Here is a 21,024-nt window from a genome sequence, read left to right as displayed (position 1 = left end):
GAGAATAAAGGTTTTCTAAGAGATAGGCTCTTAAAGCATAGTCTCATAAAAGTCCAAACATTAAAGTGAAACCTGTTGGTCACTGTAATAGAGCATTTTTCAGTAAATATCTGGATTTTTTTTCTCTAGTGCAAGGAAAGATACCCGTGGTTCATTTTCAGTGTTGTTATCAACTCAGAGTTGAAGCTTCACAGAACAAACTGTGCCAGCAAAATGGGCATGATACTCCCTGGGGAGAGAAATTAAATAAGTATTGATGGAGCATTTTAATACGGTGAGTTGAAATATTTTAAGTACAAGACAATATAGTTGATAAAAAACTGTGTAATGTTTGTTCTTCATACAGCAAGACATGCAAAGTGCCAGGAAGAATCCAAGAAGACATATTCTACCCATTAACTAAACACTTACTAGCAATAGTGAGCCTGCTAATGAGACAGGCTCACTTCAGCACTGAAGCAAATTTGACTGTTGAATTTAATAATGAGGCTATTATGTTCCACAAATTGGCACATGCGCATCGAGATTGTTTTTAATTTTTCATTTTTTGTGTCTGCTTCTCATTAAACTCAAAGCACTAAATTGAAGTGAATTTGTCTGCAGACTTAATTTCTTAACAGGACCGAAAGCTGCAAGTCATTTCCATTAGAAGACAGCTAAAGTGCTAGCAGAGACCATGAAAGAATACATGCAGAAAACACAGCCTGAATCATATTATACTGCAGAATTTTATTACAGGCACAGAAAGGACTGCTGCTAGTTGTCTGAGCTGGAGATTCAAGTGCAAGGGCCAGAGATAGTCCTCTGTCGCCCAAGACTCATTAGGACTATTCAGAGAGTTGCTTTAGGGTATCAGTAAGATCTAAGAAGGTGTCCACGTAACACTCATGCTTTATGTAACACGCCCTGAAACATGAACAAAAATCCAAACCTTGCACATTTTTCTGGCTCTATAATTAAAGGAAAATGGTTTTGATCACCAGAAATATTATCATTCAGCTCTGAGCTTTTCTCTGGTAACATGGAGGAGAGACTTGTTTATGGTTTTATCAGATGCTAGGGAATCTTATTACTTCTACACTCCATGTATTTTTGCTGGAGAACACTTGTAAGTCAAAAAGCATCTTCCTACTCTTCTCCTCAGAGAGAGCAGCAAGTTCTAAAAGCAGCAGGTTCTACCTGAGACCTGAAGCATGCAGCATTTTACCGAACACCTGATTTTTCCAAGTTGTTGTTGTTATCTCTTCCAATCCTGCAACAAGTCCCCAAGCTTGTAAACATTTGTCATTAGAGCTCAGGAGCTTTCTATTTAATAAAGCTTCTCTGCTTATTTAATAAAGCCTGTTCTATTAAATGATTTGCCCGTGTTTACATGTGCATAATGAGGAATCTGGCAGAAAACCAAACAAGTTTGGAGCCTTGAGATGCTGGCTGCTGATCCCATTAATAACTACAAAATGAATAATGAATCATTAAGTAACTCACTTCATCACTTTGCTTCCCGGTCACAGCAGTGCACAAAAAGCCACCCACGGAGGTCACAAAGGACCTGTTGACTTCACCAGCTCCAGTGCAGCCCTCAAAGCAAATTTCTGAAATGCCAGGACGGGAGCAATCTCCATTTCAGTGTCTGAACACCTCAGTAGCATTGACGTGCTTAGAGGAGGAGGACATTTATGCAGGGATTGTGTTTTGCACAACTAAACAATGAAGAAGTATGGTGAACTTTCCTTAGAAGATACCTGGAAAGAGTTTCATGATTCCTACTAATTAATAATGATGTTCTTTTCCCTGCACTGTTAGAAGATAAGCAAGCTTGAGGGAAAATCAGTCTGCTTGTGCCAGATCTGGACTCCCTGCATATTTCCCATGGTCCTATCACTTGTTTAGGACGGCTGCATGGTGCTGAGTAAAAGAACCTATTACAGGTACAGGATCAGGTGCACAGTTCAGAGAATTACAGGAGTTCAGAGACATAGCTTCATCTGACCTACAGGCCTGAAAATAACCTAGTTTTCAAAAATACATCTTACACGCATCTTAACAGATGTAAGCACAAGGTTAACAAAAGAAAGTCACATTTCGAAGAAAATATGCTGTTTGGACATCATCTCGTCAAAAATAAAACCCCTTAATTAAATGAAAATGCATCCAATCGTGCTTTATTATGGACTTTCAGAGTGAATCTCTGCAAACAATGCCAAACAATACAGAGAAATACACTGGTTTAAAACGGGAAAATGTGTACATACAAACATCTTCCTACAAATATTCCGTATTCAGCCATTGGTCACCTCTATTATTTTTCCTGTTTTATTTTTTTGAGGGAACACAGCAATTATTTGGAAAGGATTTGCTTTGCAGCTGAAATCCTGCCATTTTCCTCTTCATTTTAATATGATGGTGAAATTTGTCACTTGAGTATGTCTGAGAGACTCTTCTAGGATGCCAGTTAAAGACTAAGGAGAAGAAAGATGTAGGTAAATTTATTTTAATACATTTTCAATCCCTAAAATCTCTGGGCTCCAAAAGATTATAGAATCAGAGCTCCAGGATTGTTCCTGTCTGCTCAGTACCACTTGTGCCCCTGGGGAGTGCTGCATTGAGGACAGGAGCAGGAGGAGGGACAGGAGTGGTGGGGAACGATTGCATGTGACACCAACACTTCTCTCCAGCCAGCCCCTGCCAGCTCACCATTGAACTTCTTCATCAGTGAAATGAGCAAAAAGCAGTCTGAATGACAAGTAACAAATAACTGCCATTCAGGCACATGCCAACAGCAGGAAAGGTTCACTGATTTTAATGGTTAGTTTGGTTAGATTATTAAAAATAATAATAATAATAATCCCTTCTGAAATCCCATTTGATTAAATAATTCTGATAGAAAATGTTCAAAATGAGCTTCTTACAGAAAAACAAAAATTCCAAAAACATTGTTGGAAAACCACAAGATGCTGCTAGTAGAAACTAAGTGGTGTGAGTGAGCTTTTGCCTGTTGAAGATTAAGATTAGAGGTTCTTGTTCAGTGCTGGGAAAGCACTGCTTTAGTGTCTGTGGAGAGAGAAAGACAAGTTTATTTGCACAGGAGTAAGCTCTGTAAAAAGATACAAATTTCTACGGAAAGGACCAGGCAAAAACTGAGGCTTTAATAACAACGTGTCTACTTGCTGTAGAGCTGAAAGAGCAATGAGTTTGCTCTGTGGCTATTGAGAGCTGCTGATTTGAAACTCACAGAAAGAAAAGCAGCTTCATTCCCAACCTCTTGGCAAACAGCAGAGCAATGTTCATGGGAAGGACTTAAGGGCAAAGAGGGCCCCTTGGCCCATGCTTTCTCCTCCAAGGGTGCTTCCAAGGGGCAGAGCCACCCGTGGGTGCATCGCAGTGGTGGGGAACATCCCAGGCTGCTCAGTAATGACCAGGCAGGCAGATCTTCATGCATTTCTGCCACAGGCAATTCAACAATCCAGCAACAGATGGGCCTGTAATTACAGCCCATTTGAGAGATTTTTAATGCACTGATTTGAAAGCCATTGATTTTTCTTCCTTGTAAGGAGAATAACAAAGAAGTGAAAACACCTCAACCTCTCTGCAATTCCTGCTGCCTGGATTTTCACAGCATATTCTGAAGGCAAAGTGAAAACATTCGGCTTCAGCCAGCCAAACTGTGAATGTAATTGAATGGAGAAACTGTCTTCTAGTCAGAAGCTGAGCTGAAGCATGTTTTCTGTGAGCTTTAAAATGTTTAAGCTGAGTGCAAACCAATCATAGAAAGAAGGAAAGAAGGAAAGAAGGAAAGAAGGAAAGAAGGAAGGAAGGAAGGAAGGAAGGAAGGAAGGAAGGAAGGAAGGAAGGAAGGAAGGAAGGAAGGAAGGAAGGAAGGAAGGAAAGAGAAAAAGAAAGAAAGAAAGAAAGAAAGAAAGAAAGAAAGAAAGAAAGAAAGAAAGAAAGAAAGAAAGAAAGAAAGAAAGAAAGAAAGAAAGAAAGAAAGAAAGAAAGAAAGAAAGAAAGAAAGGAAGGAAGGAAGGAAGGAAGGAAGGAAGGAAGGAAGAAAGAAAACTCCCTGCTATATGTGGAGCTCCTGTGAGAAGCAAAGATGGGAAAACCAAACCCATGGCCATGGCCTCAGCAAGGCTGGGGCTCAGAAGTTAGAGGTTATCTGTAGATGGTGTAGGCTGAAGCTTTGAGCAGCAAATGGCAGAAGATGAATCCATCTATTTCTATGGTAACATGAATAACTAAGGACTAAACTACAGCCCAAATCTTGCCTGGATTTGAAAACTCCAAGGGGTGAGAGACCACTCTCATCCCACAAGCTCCATGGTCTTCTTTCAGGGTAGTACTAGAGCTCTTACCCCATACAGTTCCTCTTCCTCAAAGCTGGCAATGCTAAAATAAATAAATAAAAAGCTAAAAATCCTCAGAGGAAAACATGCTGTAACCTTCAGGATGAGGCTGGAATTGAGACTCAGGACTCAATTTATGTTGTCCCTATTGCAGCATCGCTGTTCCAGGCCCTGGGGAGTCTCGAGGGGATGAGGAATGGGTGAGAAACAGCCCAACAGGCCATGAACATACTTCTCTCTTCACCATGAAACACGTGGTTTAATACAGTCAATTTTTAGTGAACTTCCATCTAGTTCAGTCCTGGACCCAGGTCTAACACTGAGATGACTTATGCACTGATAATGTTTCCCTTGCCAGCGATCAGTCTCTGTTCCTCGCTGCCAGGTTCAACGGGAGAGGCTGCTGACATGAGCTCCCCAGGAGTTCTTCCTTCTCAAAATATTGATCACAAATTATCCTTTCTGCTTCAACTGAATTTTGACAAGCCAGCTCCAAAAGCACGGGAGGAGCTTCCCATGCAGCCTGTCTCTGCAGCTCCCTTGGAGCTGTTGCTTCTGCCATGTTACACAGAGACACTGTTTTAAAACGCATTACTACCATTTGTCAGCACTTCCTTCATCAATCAAGATTACAGAAGTAAAACCACTGCTAAAGGGTCGTGTTATGACACTGAACTTTGGTGTGTGACAACGAACGGTTAAGTAAGTAGACTGGTATCCAAATTATGGCTATTTGAGAGGTGTTTTTACAGAGTAGAACAAAACAGAATAATGTGGTTTGAGGAGTTTGGCTCAATGCTAGATCTCTCCCCTTTCATAACCCCAACATAAAATATTAAAGGTATGCAGACTATGCAACTATAAAGCATTACACTTAGCAGAAAGGATGGCCCAGTAGATGGAACAAAACAGAGACTTGTGCTCTATCACCGTTGGGTGCTCTTCCTCCCACACAGCTCCTCTGCCTCCTTCTCCAACCCACACCCCAGGCCTGAGCCATCGTCCTTCCCGAGCACCCCCAGAGGTCGGCGGGGGCTTCATCTGGGGCAGCCCAGCCCTGCACGTGCCCACGTTGATGTGCCAGCAGTTATTTTTCCTCCCATGTTTATTCTACGTCTGGCATAGCTGATCTTTGGTCTCTGACCAGGGACATTAGCCATTAAAAGCATGGCAACAGGTAGCGTTCTCAGATAGCCTTTGTGTTGCCTTCATTCAGCCCAGAAACAGAGCGCTGCTGTTGACTCAAGTGGGTAAAGAATTCGACAAGCCTCGAGAGCTTTTCAGAAAGCTGTCTCTGTCACAGCACAGATCCCGGTAAGAATACTTTTGGCAAGGTGTAGAAGACTGCTGTTTCTTCAGGGAAAGTTAGTGACTTTCATGTTTTCTCAGAAACTTTTTTTTTCTGTACCACAAATGATAATAAAATACAAATAAAATATGAGGGAAATTGGTTAAATTAGCCCTATTTTGATTCAAGCTGATATTCACAGTGGGGCTATTGTATCACATTTTGCTTGGCGTGTTTTCAAAGAAGGTAATCAAAATCTCCTCTCCTCTTCTGTTTATCATCCCAACTCTATTTTTATCAGATGACTCTCTCCATTGTCATGGCAAGAGCAGACTGGAGTCTTAGTTCAATTTAGCAATACATGACCATAAATACATCAGCAGATTGAATTAGAAAGTGACATGCCAAAAGCAGCTTTCTCCTCTCTTTTTTGCATTCACACATCTGACTCAATCACAGATCTCTAATTGAAAAGCCTCAGCAGTGGATTAAGATCATATACATTATTACGAAGCACGACGCCACGTGCATGCTGATGATAGCAGGAGCGGCTGGCAGGGGCTCGCCTGGCCACACAGCCACCGCTCAGACCCCCCCAGTGCATCCACAGGGACAAGTTGGGCTCCGGGTGACACCGACAGGGGTGTCTGTCTGTCTGTCTGTCTGTCTGCACGCGTAGTGGTGCCTGCACGTGTAGGAACAGAGGGACGGTGCGGGGTGGGGGGGACAACTGCATAAGATTCGCATTCACTTGTTGCATTCGAAGGGCAAAATATTTCAGCAGAAGCCCAGCGAAGTCAGCGGGAGTTTGGGAAGAGTAAATCAAACACCAGGCTTAGCCTGGCAACGTGCGTATTGAGCCCGCATCTCCCAGCTGGCAGTCGCAGGGCCTGATCCACAGCCTGGAGGTGTAAAAACGGCCCCCCCGGGGGCCTCGGCTCCCCTTCCATGCGGAGGGCAGGACTGGATCCCCCCTCACTCGGTCTTCCTCCCTGCCCGGTGCTCAGGACCAGGGGTGCGAGGTGTCTGTGATGACCACCCCCCTTGCCCCCGAAGGAGCCCCCCCATCGGGTGCTGCACTTTAGGGGGAGCAGCAGTGGGTGCCCCGCGCTCTGGGCCTTTAAATGGACTTTTTGGGGCTGGAGGAGGGCTGGACCTGAGGTAGGACATGGGGGCTCTTGCCCTGCCCCTGTCCTTTCTCCTTGGGCACGCAGCGGGTGCCCCCAGCCCCCCTTGGGGGACGCAGAGCCCCCACCCGTGCCGGGGGGCTGCCGCCTCCTGGGGGGCCGGGGTAGAGCAGCGGCAGCACGGGGGGGACACAGAGCCGGGTAGGGGCGTCCCCGAGCTCGGGGAGGGGGCCACGGGCATGCAGGGAGGGGGCAGAGCATCCCGGCAGCGGGCTGCCTCCTCCAGCACCGACGGCTCCCCACCTCCAGCCCAACTTTCTGCAGCGGGGGCGGCCCCAGGTTGTGTCCCCCCCCCCTCCTCCACCACCACCCTCGGGCTGTGCCACCCTCCCCCGTCTCTGCTCCATCCCACCCCCTCTTTCGGCTCCCCCCTTCGCCTCCCCCCCCCCCCGGCCGGGAGCCCCGTCCCTCCTCCCCGGGGGGGCGGCCCCGCTCCCCGCCCGCCGCCGGAGGGAAGCGGCGGAGCCCGGGGGGCGCTCCCGGCTCGGGGGGCGGCCCGGGCGGCTGCAGCCGGAGCACCGGGGCTGCTCATGCCTCCAGCAGCCGGAGAGCAGTCCCTGGAGCCGCAGGTAAGCATTGCCAAGGGGAGAAAGGAGCAGCCAGAGGAACCGGGGGGAGCCTAAGGGGCTGGGAGAGTGGGGGGGAGAGGCAGGGAGGGCTGGGGACGGGGCAGGGGGGAGGCTTGGCAAAACGCACCCCGCTTTTTGAGGGCTCCTCCGCTCTCTGGGATGAACGAGGCTGCGGAGAGCTCGGTCCCGTTTGCATGTCCCTCGGAGCAAGCAGCCAGCCCCCCTCTGTCCCCCTCTGTCCCCCTCTGCCCCCCTCTGCCCCTCTTTGCCCTCCGCACCGGGCTCTGGCTGCTGGAAAGCCGAGAGGTCCCGGCCGGCTGGAGGGATGGGGGAGAGGAGCCGCTGGCCGAGCGGAGGATGCGATGCTTAGGGCAGGACATCCCTTAGCATGGCTTGAAAGGGAGGAGAAAGGCACCTGCGGGAGGGATGCGCAGGGACACGCCACCTGCTCGGGAGCCCCACCGGGACTCCAGGAGGTGGCAGAGCCCCGGGTGCTCTCCCACCCGGCACACGGTGGGATGGGGGCACAGAAAGCCACGGGGAGCTGGGGCTGAGTGCATGAGGCTCCTTTGGGATAAAACACGAGAGAGAATCACAGGGGGTCGGACGTGCTCCAGGCTGGTCAGCAAGAGGTGGATGGTCAAGGTCAAAGTGGAGCCCTGGGAGTCACCGTCCAGATGGGCTGGGAGTAGAACCGTGTGTCCTGGTGCCTCGCTGCCTTCCTACAGCTCCCAGCATCCGCAGTCCCATGCACAGCTCCTTCCCACCATGCCCAGACCCTTGTGCAGAAGAGCAAGGGAAGAACACCCCAGCTCAGGTGTTTTGACCTTGCACACTTGTGTTGGGGTAAACTAGAGACTTTTTATGATTCTGGAGGGGAGGAGACATGAGGGTCGCAGCAGGCAGCCAGTATGTAGGGTGCCAGGATCAGCCTGTTAGTGCTCGTGGTGGGAACTTTGGCTGCTGGGGGCCAGGGCTCGGTGGTGAGAGCAGATCTGCACTGCTGGCATGGGGAGCACTCACCAGGGACATCACATGTGGGGATGGCACAGAAGCACTGGTGGGACAGGTCTCCCTGCAGCTCCTCTCCTGGACCTGCTCCACTTTGTGCAGTGAGAGGAGCTACTGCTGAGCTCCGTCTGACCGAGGGCTCTCTCCTGGAGGAGGTACCTGAGCCGACGGCATCTTTGGTCATTTCAGCTTTCCCTCAGCCTGGGAGCAGACACAGCCAGTGGTTAATTGCTCCTCAATTGCACTGGCTTTGAATCTGGCATGTCCCTGAAATCAGTTCAGTTTCAATGGATTGCAGAGGAGAGAGGAAGAGAAGAGAAATGTTTTGGTAACAATCCCTGGCTGCACCAGTACGCCAGCGCAGCAGTTGGAGTTTAGCCCCAAACACACCTGCCCGGGTGCGAACACGGCGGGGTTGGGCTGCACACCCTCCTCTGGCTCAAGTTGCTAAAAACTACTGATTTGGGAGCAAAACTGGGAGCATGTGACTTGCACGACTGCTCGTGTGAGAGGACCTGCTCAGCCAAAGTGAGTAATCTCCGAGCATAACAGAGCCTGAAATTTGCACGGGGAAAATAGTATTTAGCAAATATTTGGCAAAAGCAAGAGTGCTTTATGGGCTGTTTGTTTGCAAACTAAAAATAGGATCAAGTCATCAGGTAACATAACCACGGAGTGCTCTAGGATATGCTGGGCTGGGCTGAGCAGCAGTAAGAAAGTGACACTGACTGGAAAATATAGTTCCTAGAGATATTGATAGTGCTAAAAGTGGCAAGACATTATTCAATTTTGACTTCAGTTCATCAGTGCTTAGTACCGATGCAGCTAGTCAAAACAGAAAACTAATTTAGTGCAAGAAATTTGTTTTGATATGTCTCCTGTAGAGAAAAATCAATCACTCCAGGGCTGTGGGATTTTTGTTTGGTTGGTTTTGGGTGAAATGCACACCCTGAGAAATACCAAATGACAGAATTTAAGGAGGAAGAAGTTCCTATCTGAACTGAATCCTTTTGCTTTTTCCTAGGAGGTGGAATGGGGGGGCGGAGGAGGAGGAGGGAACACACCAAAGATTTTGTATATGGAATAAGATTTCTGTGCCATCTTCAAGCTGCTGCTTTTGTGCAAGAACATTATTGTAACTGTAAGAAGTTGAAGGAGGTCTTGGCATGATGCTGCATTTGCCTCCTCCTCACGCAGAGCCCTGCCTGGGTGTTTGTGCTATTTTGGAGCTGCTCTGCCAGGTCACACCAACTTTCACACCACCACCTCCCTCCTGTCCCGCTTCCACCAGCAGCTCCTTCCCTCCTGCTGCAGCAACCCTGGGCTCTGGCTGCTCCACTGCTGCAAATGCAAAGCCCGAGGCTCCCCTGCTTGCATCCAAGGAAGCAGGCAATGAACATTTATTCCCCAAAGGGCAGATTTATTAAGGACCGGTACAGCTTTTTTCCTCTTTGTTAGAGCAAATAGCTCCACTAACACCTCACAGTCCCCTCTGTGGGACAGGGGAAAGATGTGAAGTTCTGCTGCTGTTGGATACTTCTTGGGTACCTACCCAGTTGTGTTTCTATCCATTACTACCAAGGCCATGTATTTTAAAAGCAGATCTGTCTGGATTATCATTTTATGTATTCCTGTTAGTTATTCTGTACCTGAAAGCAGTAATCTGCCTTTCTGTTGTGGTAATTCTCTTCACAGCAATTATGTTTGATGCTGCATTAGAGAGAGTTATGATTCCAGTGGTAAATAGGCAGCAAGATCAAATCTTGACTCACAAAATTAGGTTTCTTTATGTAATTACTTCTTGATCTTAGCTATATCCAGCTTTGAGTCAGATACAACACACTTCTTAGGGTTATTTTGCTTTGCTATTGAAACCAGAGCCAGGAGGAATTTCTACCTTGATCCACCTGGACAGTTTTAAGGTTTGTTCTTCCTTGTGCTATGATGGTCCTTCAATCACTAATGGGCTGCTGTGTGCTATTAGATGGATACCTGCTCTTGTGCCCAGCCAAAGCATGTTTGTTTAGGACACCTGCTAGAGAGGTTTTCACAAAGGCTAAATACCTTTTTTCCAGGCAGCATGGTTTGTACCATAACATCGCTGCTATTTCTTCTTTCTCTCTTTTCCTGGACATGGACACAGGCAGTCAGCTTTGTCCAGCTGCCGAGAATGCTTTTTTTTTTTTTCTTCTTTTTTTTTTTCAGGGTACTGCTCTGTAAATCAGAGGTTGGAATTATAGCACTGATAACTCTGGATCTATGGTTTTTTTTTTTTGTTTTGTTTTGTTTTTTTTTTCTCTGTTCTTTTTAGTTCATATGCTTTAAGCATAAAGCACATAATTTATGAAGTGTTCCAGTGGAATATCTTGGAGATCAAACACCAAAAGGGAAAAAAAATCTGGATGAGAAGTTCCCTAGAGTTGTTTTATTTTATTTTTTCTTTTTATTAATCTGTTAATAAAGAATACCAAAACAAGATATCATTATATCATTCAGCATGCCTTAATTATATTTAGTTACCTTTCGTAGAGGTTCATGGCCATTGACTGCTGTAGTGGCAATATAAGTTCAGACAAAATTGTGTTGGTAAGGGGCAAGCTGTCAGCTACGCAGGGGGGGAAATCACCTCTGCTCATCAAAGACAGCCAGTAAAATGTGCTTTTGTGGCTGTTCAGGTTTTGTTGTTGTTGTTGTTGCTGCCATGCTCTGATAAACCCCAGAATATCTTGTGGCTACGAGGTAAAGGCAACATGGTTTAAAAGGCTTAGTGGAGGAAGCTCTGACATGGGCTCAGTTTTCAAGTCTGGATGACACTTACCACATCACAACCCCTGCCAGTGTATGGGAAACATTCACACGATGTCAGCTCCTTGCCAGCAATGCCAACCCGAGGGCTGTCACCAGCTGAGGAGATCAAAGACTGCATGAGAGCCGTAGCAAATGTATTTCTTTCTGAATCCACCTGCTCTTGAAAAGTGCAAAATTCTACCTTTACTTGAGAATAAAGGTTAATGTTCACACTAAACAAAGAGAAAAAAAGGCAAAATAATGAAGAAATAGACTGACATACTGTTGAGGTACTGCTGACCCTTGGGGACAGCACAGCAGCAGCAGGATATCATCACAGCTGCTGTTGGAGGAGGCTGGGAAAACTGTCCCCCCTGCATGGAAGGTGCGCAAAGGTCCTTCCAACAAATCCTTCTGGTGAATCAGGGTTGCCAGCACCGGATGGCTGGAAGAGCCTGAGGTCCTTGGCATGCAGGGATTTTGCTCATTAGGTTATATTTGGGGTGAGAAGCAATTGGAGGGCACTGAACAAAGGAAGTCCTCGTCCTCACCGCCCCTCTTAAGGCTTAAAATCTGAATGTGGTGGAAGGTGCAACAGGCTTGAAGAAGTTGCTGTGCAATCTCTCTAGTCAACTCTTTTCAATGATATCTACTGTGAGGAAAAGGAAGTAACTTCAGAAGAAACACATCCATCCTCGTTTTTTAACAATTGCTGGGATGAGAGCTGCACAGCGCTGCAGTTCCTGACCTTCCCCATTGAATGGAGCACTGCTTCTCTTTACTGTCCTGCTACTTTTGCAGTCCCAGAACAAAAATGTTGCTTTTTGGCCCAGACTGAATATTGCAGAGCTGGTCTGGGCTACTCTTGGGAAGAAGTGCCTTCCTAGGCTCAGCACATACTCAGTTCTAAAGACACAGTTCCATGAATGTGAGCTTATAAACACCAATTGCCTCATCCCACCACACATTTCCTTTCTTCTTTAGTATCTTTAAAGATACTAGCTAACCAGCTGGGTCATACTGCATCCGACCTGCAGGAAAAGGCAATCACTCTTCCCAAGATCAAAACCCTGACAGCCCAGGAGGAGTGCAGCGCTGCACTCCTCCCAGATAATCTGAGTTTTAATACAAATTTGTATTTTAAAATTACTGTCAGAAAAGAATTTTTGAAGCCTGCTCTTTGGCCAGGACTGCAGTTTGCCTTTTCTTACATAATCCCCAAGTCCAGTCCTAGTTAATTCCCAAGGAGCATGGTTTGAGCCGACCTCTTCATGCAGTGTGCTATCAGACACTGCAATGGCTCTTGCAGCACGCCCATGGCAGTAGCACCCAGACCCCAAACACCATGGTAGTTTATTTAGAACCTGCAGATCCTCCCCTCGTTTCTCATCTCCATCGTTGAGCCAGCATTTGTTTGAGCTCTGGCAGCTCTCAGCTTTACTATTCAAGCCACCCTGGATTTCAGATTTCTCTGGTACATCTCCTCCTAGCCACGGAGTTACATGTGAGACACCTACTCCCCATCTGCACATTTCCAAATCAGAACAGCATATTTATGATTACTACTGGTAGCTGGAGGTACTTCTGCTCTCACCCACTGCAGTTTTTCTCACCCGAAGAGAAAGCACAGTAACCAGCTCATGGAGGTGTTTTCTTTCTTCCTGGAAATAAATCTTTTTGTATGCTTACATGATACTGAATTTTGCTTTTGCTTAAAGCCATAGGTGCAACGTAGGCTGGGTGTTTTTGCTATAATTTTGAATCCAGATTCAGGCCCACATCCTCCTTGAGCAGCTTCACCAGTGAACGCTGCCCAAACTTGGGAGAGATCTTGGGCCAGATTGGGATTGTGAATTTTTTTTACTACTCTTCTATCCTTTATGTTACTTTTTTTTTTTTTTTTTTATAGCAAAAAGCTTTGACTCCTTTACAGCAGAAAGCTTTATAAACACCAACTTAGACCATGCTCAGACAAAGAACCAATAAATATCCTTGTGAATCAAGCATGCCACAGAAACAGAGCTTTGGAGATTTTCAAACCTTTTCAGGCTGTCTAACAAAAACTACATATTCCTTCACCGAATCAGTTCAGCTCTCTGTATCCTCAGAGGCTTCCCACTACATTTTGGCTTTCATGTGGAAGAAAGGTGTTTCTTAGATAAAAAGCACACTTCTGGGTGAGAGGAGAGGGATTCAGAAACACTAACAGAAGCATAATCTTGAGAGACAGAAAAGAAACAGCTTGTTCCTTTCCACTGCGGAGTCTTCACATCTGTGTGCACATGGCCTGACCTGATGGAAAAGTGTTCTCAGAAGTGGTCGCTTCCATCTTGGCGTTCATTGATTTCTGTACAGGGTTTTGTCAGTTGTTACGGAGGGTTTTGTCTCCCCACCTACACAGCTGCCGATGTTCTCTGGGGGGTTTTCAATTGGTTCCGCCAGGCAGCAAGTGGCATTTGAATATATCAACTGAGACTGTTTCTATGTAAACAGGGAGACCTGTGAAACATTGCAGTGGAGCTTCGTATGCAAAAAGCCAGGAACTATCTTTGGCTCTGGATTTTGAAAGCCCCCAGCACTTGTTCAGGAGCGAGACAGGGCTGAGTCAGTCCCTGAGCCTCTCCAGGCACCCTCGGCTAAGTGAGAGCAGAATCACACCACTCTGGACTTTAAAGCTTTTGGCACTAACACCAGGGCTGTGCTTTCAGCCAGTTTTATTTGTATGCACTGTGTGGTCTAAATCTTTCAAAATTATTTTCTAAATCATTTTCTATGTCAGTATTTAGAGAGAAAAAATAAGAGGGGAGGTGGGTTCTGGATTTGTGTGTTTTTTGCCCAAGATGGGAAGTTGAGGATATTCCCCCCTGTCCCCTGACTGCACATAAGAGGAACATGTGTATACAACAGTCTGCGAGACAGTCAAACAGCAAAGTTTGCTCACCAAGTGGCACAGGAGGCATGCAAGAATTTACCTTTCTCATCAGCAGAGGAAGGACTGGCCTCATTACCATCAGGCTTTGGACCCGAACAGCCCACATGCTAGGGCAGTCAGACTCCTTCGCTGCAGGAAAGCTTCTGTCTCTGCCTGTGAAGTGTGATGGCCATCACCTTCTTCACTTACATTTCCCAGTGGGATGTGTGCTGTGTTACTGCACAGAGCTCCTGAAAATTAAAGAGATACCATTAGCTATTGGGATGAGCACTCAGGCTCTCTCATTGTGGGATTCCTTTGTTCAGGCCTTGATCTCATCACGTGTGCTAACTGCATAATTCAAACACAAATTCTGGCTACAGATAGAAAATTAAATGATGTGTAAAACTTAGTCTACTTTGAACTCACTTTTTCTGTCTCTTTTTCTTTTTTTTTTTCCTTTTTTTCTTTTTTTTTTTTTTCTTTTTCTTTTTAGGAACAAGATGCCTGTGAAGTTTAATGTCTCTTAGCCCTAGAAGAAAAACTGAGGACTAAAAGTTATGGATCCTTTATACTTTCCCAACACATTGAGTATGGACGGTAGTTCCAGTGAGCTGAATTCCTCACTGCTGACAAATGTGACAGAGAATGGGACACTCTCAGAGCAGCCTCCATTCAAATACATCCACAAAGTCCTGATTCCCATCTTCTACATCCTTGTATGCGCAGTCGGACTCAGTGGCAACACATTGGTCATTTATGTGGTTTTGCGCTATGCCAAGATGAAGACCGTCACCAACATTTACATCTTGAATTTGGCCATTGCTGACGTCCTCTTCATGCTGGGCCTGCCCTTCCTGGCCACCCAGAATGCCATCTCCTACTGGCCCTTTGGCTCCTTCCTCTGCAGGCTGGTTATGACTGTAGATGGTATTAACCAGTTCACTAGTATTTTTTGTTTGACTGTGATGAGCATGGACCGCTACCTGGCAGTAGTTCATCCCATTAAATCAACCAAGTGGAGACGTCCCAGGGTGGCCAAGCTCATCAGTATGACTGTCTGGACATTCTCGTTCCTGGTGGTGCTTCCAGTCTTCATCTTTTCAGATGTGCAGGAAGACTTTCACACCTGCAACATGAACTGGCCAGAGCCTGTCAACATCTGGTCGGCAGCATTCATCATTTACACGTCGGTCCTAGGGTTTTTTGGTCCTTTGTTGGTGATCTGTCTGTGCTACTTGCTGATTGTGATTAAAGTCAAATCTTCAGGGATCCGAGTTGGGTCTACAAGGCGCAGGAGATCAGAGAGGAAGGTGACCAGGATGGTGGTGATCATCGTGGTCGTCTTTGTGTTTTGCTGGCTCCCATTTTACATGATGAACATTGTCAATTTGATATTTATACTGCCAGAAGACCCTGTGCTGGTAGGGGTGTACTTCTTCGTGGTGGTCCTGTCCTATGCAAACAGCTGTGCCAACCCCATTCTTTATGGATTTCTTTCTGACAACTTCAAGCAGAGTTTTCAGAAAGTCCTTTGCCTCCGAAAGGGCAATGGTGTAGAGGATGGTGACCCCATTGAACACAGGCAAGAGAACAGCAGTCGCCTGCAGGAATCCATGTTAACCCAGAGAAATATTGAATTCAATGGACATATGCAGACTAGCAAGGTGTAAGGGAATGGTTTGGGACTGCAAAACACTTGTAGACCTGGAGAACTTGGGGACATAAAGGAGAGATGAAATCATAACAAAGCTAAAACCCGGAGGCCCACAAGCTCAAATAAATGTACATAGACTTCTCTTCACTCCCCTCCCTTTCCCAGCTAAAAGTGTTATGGATTATACTGGGCTGCGTAAAGTTCGTACGGTGTTTTAGCTAAGGCAGTCAGACGTGTTACCACTTTCTGTACCCTAGAGAACTGATCTACTGGTACCCACTGCTGGCTTTGTACTTCTTCTCTGGTGATGCAAAACAACACAAAACCTGTTCTAACTACCTTGTTAAGCTGAGTTCATGGCTGCTTTGCACTGCCAGGATCAGCTCAAAACAGAAAACAGCTCAGATAATTTGTCTGGAAATGTCTTTGAAAGTCTCCAAGGGGATCTTTTGAAAGAAAAACACTACATTGTAATAAAGGTTCCATACAAAAAAGGTCACAGCACTGATCTTGAAATTATGTATAATCCATGGCTTTAGAGTGCTGTGAAGTCCATTTACACTGTTTTACTGTTATTGATCCATATAAGAATCTCAAAGTATTTGGGAATCTTTCAAACAGGAAGAAAGAATAAAAACAAAACTAGGAGAAAAATGCTGGAAGAATTCAATGTATTCATGATACTTTCACATTCTAAACCAAACTGCATATAAAATGTAATGTAACCACTTTATTATCATGTAAGTGACAATGATTGTGAAGTGCTGGAAAGCTGTTGTGTATATTTATTGGTTCTGAATGTAAGTATGGCCTTGAATTTAAATTGTATTTTCAGAAATTAAAACAAGTTCAATCCCCTTCTGACTACCCATGTCATAGCTTCTCCAAGCAATGTCAGACATGGCACAAAAAAAAAAAAATTATCATCTGAGACTTTAAAACTTACCTTATCATAGATGCAATATAGTTCAGTGTGATAGGGCCAATATGGGGATCTGTGGGGCTCTGCAAGAGCATATAGCAGGACAGAGGGAGCAAGGAGCAGTATCCAGACCTGACACCTGCCTTGTACCCCACCCGAAGCACTTGCACTGTAAAGTGAGGAATCTTTCTGTGCTGAAAGGATGAAAACAAATTACAGGCTTGTTTTAATCCAGACAGAAACTATTTATTCTCTTAAGAAATTGCTTTCTGCCACTGCAGTCACCCACACAGGTCAAACAGCCCTTCTGTAAGGAAAATTATTTGTATATAATAGAAAGCAGGGCAGCAGAGGCAAAGGGGGGGCACATCAGCTGCCCTTCCAACCCCTGGTGGCCTTCTGTAGCATCTCTAGGGGACATGGCTGGGCCCTGGCACCAGCAGTAAATATCAGCCTGACATTTGTACAAGTAAGGCAGATTATTCAAATATCTCTAAACAAAGCACGACGCTGACATGGTCCGCCTCTAAACTACAACCCAGAGAAAGGCAGGTGAGAGTGATTAGAGAAAGCAAAACTGTGCTGTGTCCAAAAACCCCAGCCTGGGCTGAGAGGTAGGAGGTACTACAGGGAGGTCCCATGGTAGGACATAAGGCTGCTTTGATCTGTGTATAAGGAGAAGGCAGGCAAAGCAAAACGTGTTTTGCCCCATAGGATGACTCAGGGTGGGCAGCGCCTTCGCTCCCACCCCAGGGTGTTCCCTTTTGGCCAGCAGGGGAGAAGAGACTGCCTGTGTGCCCACCACCCCAAGGACTGAGCATAACAGGCAGGGCTGTAGCCACAGCCTGCTGCTGCTTGAGTGAAAACCTCTCAGGTCTGAGGTCTGCTTACTCCTGATGTGACTCTTTAGCATGAGCTCCCAGGATGGGCTGACATTCGGGCTTCTTGCAGCAGCAGGCTGTAGCCCACCTTCCATATACCTGTGCTATACCATGGACCTTCATTCAAAACCACAGCACAACCAGGTCTACATTGACTAATTAAGTCATGCAACATCTATTATTTCCGGAATTATCAGACTGTTCCAGGCATAAATCATTTCTCTTATCAGTTCTTGAGACACATGGAGAAATTAGTACAGGCCTTTATGTCATCTGTGCCAACTCCATCTGCCTCCAGTTGATTAGCCAGAAGTTCTTCTCCAGTGACAGAATTAGAAAACCCATTTCAGTTCACAGATCAGTTTGCAAGCAGCAGTAATAATTAATGCTCTCATGAAGGGAGGGTGCCCTGTGTACACAGCATTGGTTGCTTGCTCTGCAAAGTATATCTAGGCCATCCCTTCGTCCATCACCAGCCTCTGGAGCAGCTGAGCTTTTGAGCATGGGGAAAATTAACAGAGTGCAAAAAGCAGAGTGCTCACCATAGCAGCAAAGCTGAGCATGGCTAGTGGCTCTTATCGGTTATATGCTGTGTTAAGACTTGCTATGGAAGTAGCAAGACATAGTCATGATGTAGAGGAGTGGCCAGGGAAGGCAGCAGCAAAGAGCTGAAATGCCAGGCTGAGATGAGGAGTCGGACCCCGAGGCTGAGAGACTCTGCCTAAGTCACTTCGCACCCCGTACATCAGCTCCTGGGTCTGTAAAGCTAGGAAAAACAGCACTGATGGCTGTCATACAGCACTCAGGGCTGAAAGACAGCACCGAGTAAAGAACTTCTAATTTGCTGTCTCCTAACAATGTGTTTGGAGCTGCATTAAAAAAAAAAAAAAAATCCAAGCTGGCAGCTGCTGTGTTGACCTGGCAGTCCTGGAGAGAGGCAAAGCCTGGGGACCAGAGGGAAGGGGGACATTGCTGCCCATGCTCTCCAATATTTTCCTAAGGTTGCCTGAAAGAAGGGCTGCTTGGATATCTCATTCTTCATATTCAAGTGAAATCATTTTGCTTGGGGAATATGAAGAAATTCCTGGCAAACTTGAATCAAGTGCAACCAGCAGCAGTCCAGCAGAAACTTTTGATGTGCTTGGGATCAACGGCACTGCTTACAAAATTTAAACGTGCAGGGAACAGCAGCCTCATACTTGGCCTTTTCTATTTTAAAATAAGCTTATAGATGGGACAGAGGCCAGGATACAGCCTGGAGAGGTGGTGAGCTGGGCACGGATCTGCCAGAAGGCTGCTTGGAACTGAGATGGAAGAATTTGGAGTCTAACAAAACCACCTGCAGCCTTGGAGGGGTGATGTGGGGACAGCAGGAAGGTTGCAAACCCCAAATGCCCCTCCAGACATTTAATCCAAGGATCAGACACCCCTTATGGACATCTTTCAAACTGAGGCCTATTAGACCTGCAAGGACTGTGTGAGTGCAACTTTGACACCAAAATAAAAACGTTGCCAGAATAAATCATGCACCTGCAGATTAAGCGATATAAGAAGAAGCAAATGCAAGAATAACCTCCAAAACAAAAGAAAATAAAAAATTCCTCTGTGGATTAGGTAAGAACATGGAACAAGTGAAGAATACTCACAAGACCAACACTTGAGTGAAAATTGGCAGTGTATAAGTATCAAAGATTTCTGGGTAACTTCTTATTTTTCTCCTCAGAGAAAAAGCTAATATTATTTCAAACCTCTCTGATCACAGGAGAGAGCTAAAGAGGTGCGATAAATGAAGATTCAGAGTTTTATTGCTCTGTCACATTAATCTGGTGCTGTATCAGGCGATAGCAGTGTAACAATAATCTAGTGCATTAGGGATGCTCTGTTTTTCTTTCCATGATGATTTTATAACATGCTGGAAAGAAAAGCCAACAGCATTTCATGCCAAGACGCTTTATAAACATTAATATAGCGCTAACAAAAGCATCATCTTTTACCATAGAGGAAGAGTTTTAGTGCAAACTACAAGCACTTTGTGTACCCAGTGAAATTTCCCTGTTCTTTTCTCCGGATCCAAGGAAGATCAGCACGTATTGTGTGGAGTTACCGTGCTCTGATAATCTACCATGCTCTTCAGGGTTATGCTGAAGGGATTGTCCTCAGTTTCCTCTGTTAAAACATTCTGGATAAAATAAACAACTTTTGCATCAAACAAAACGAACCCAACAATTGCTCACTTATTTTTCTGGGTCCTAAGAAGCAGCTGTTGCTTGTGACGAAGCTCTCTGGGCTCTCTCCAGCTGTGAAGTCTTGCCCAAGCCCCGCTGGCCAGGCCCCTTGCATCCCCAGCTGGTTTCCCAGGTGGCAGCGCATCCCCTGGGGACACAGGAGCTCCAGCCACTGCCCCAGGCTGGCCCCGGAGCTCACCTGCATCGGGGCTGAACCACAGTGGAGGAAATCAGAGTTGGTTTCAGTGTGCCATCAAATTTGCAGGGTATGTTGCAGGGCTATACCTAGCCAATCACCTACTTTCTTCAATGGCCTATTTGATGCTCTGGCCACAAATGACGGTCAGAAAGACATGAAGGATGTTGAAAAGCATGCTCTGGCTGCTGATCAAGTCAGTTATCCTCTTTCACTTGATTTCAAAGGAAAATAGTTTCAATAAAGCACCAAAAACTAACTCCTTGCAAGAATGGCAACAGAAAGTGGAAAAACTCAGAAGTGTCTGAATTTCTTTCTGATTCCTCTCAGGACTTACAGCAAGGGAGTAGGACTGGTATTCTACTAATTTACAATAAAATAATACATTTTAGAAATGTGTGCAGCATTTACCAACGAAATTGAAAGAGCCTTTCCATTAGGGTAATGACTGATTTGTTTTCTAATTTAAAAAGAATCAAAACTAATTTTATTTACTAAGCAGACAGTAATGGTCACGCTCCAGTGAATGAATAAATGTGCATTTCAGCAGGAATACTTGCTTTGCAAATGCATTTAATTTAATGCAATATATTCCCAATAAAACATCAGAACTAATGAGGAAGGGATGACTCTGTCCTGTCATGCACTCTGTGAAGAAAAGACAGGCTTGTGCTTATGTCCTGCGTGGCTGGGAAATTTGGAAGTCCCAGTACAATGTGCTTTTGTACTATGGAGTTTGCATCTGTTTTGTTGAAGTCTTGCGGGAATAGTTGCTATTTTTTTGAAAATGAAAAGTTTTGGTGCATTGATTTTATGTCTCTGTGACATAAGTCTCTTTTCCCTTATTCAGGTGGGGTTTCAACTCGTAAAAGCTGTGCTAGATGGACAATCAGGCGGCTCTTGTCGACAATGCATCTCCAGAAATCGTGCAGCTTGTTCTGGGCATCGTGAGCCTGCTTGTCGTTATCCTCTCCAGAGGGACCACTTCAAAAGAAAATTGGGTTTTGGTGTGGCTCTCTTAGGGCAAGGAGGACTGAATAACCACCC

The 21,024-nt window shown here is 45.7% G+C and overlaps 1 protein-coding gene across 1 annotated transcript; it reads left to right on the top strand.

Moving 5' to 3' along the window:
- Positions 1-7,276: 7,276 nt before the first annotated feature.
- SSTR5 (somatostatin receptor 5) lies at positions 7,277-16,689 on the top strand. The gene is made up of 2 exons (XM_082772086.1): positions 7,277-7,387; positions 14,593-16,689. Exon 2 carries the CDS (start codon positions 14,657-14,659, stop codon positions 15,767-15,769), a length of 1,113 nt encoding a protein of 370 aa, XP_082628212.1. The 5' UTR covers positions 7,277-7,387; positions 14,593-14,656; the 3' UTR covers positions 15,770-16,689.
- The last annotated feature ends 4,335 nt before the right edge of the window (positions 16,690-21,024 follow it).

Source organism: Aythya marila (assembly GCF_965140915.1).
Source record: "Aythya marila genome assembly, chromosome: 15".
NCBI classification, from domain to species: domain Eukaryota; kingdom Metazoa; phylum Chordata; class Aves; order Anseriformes; family Anatidae; genus Aythya; species Aythya marila.
This window is presented reverse-complemented; position numbering and strand designations above follow the sequence as displayed.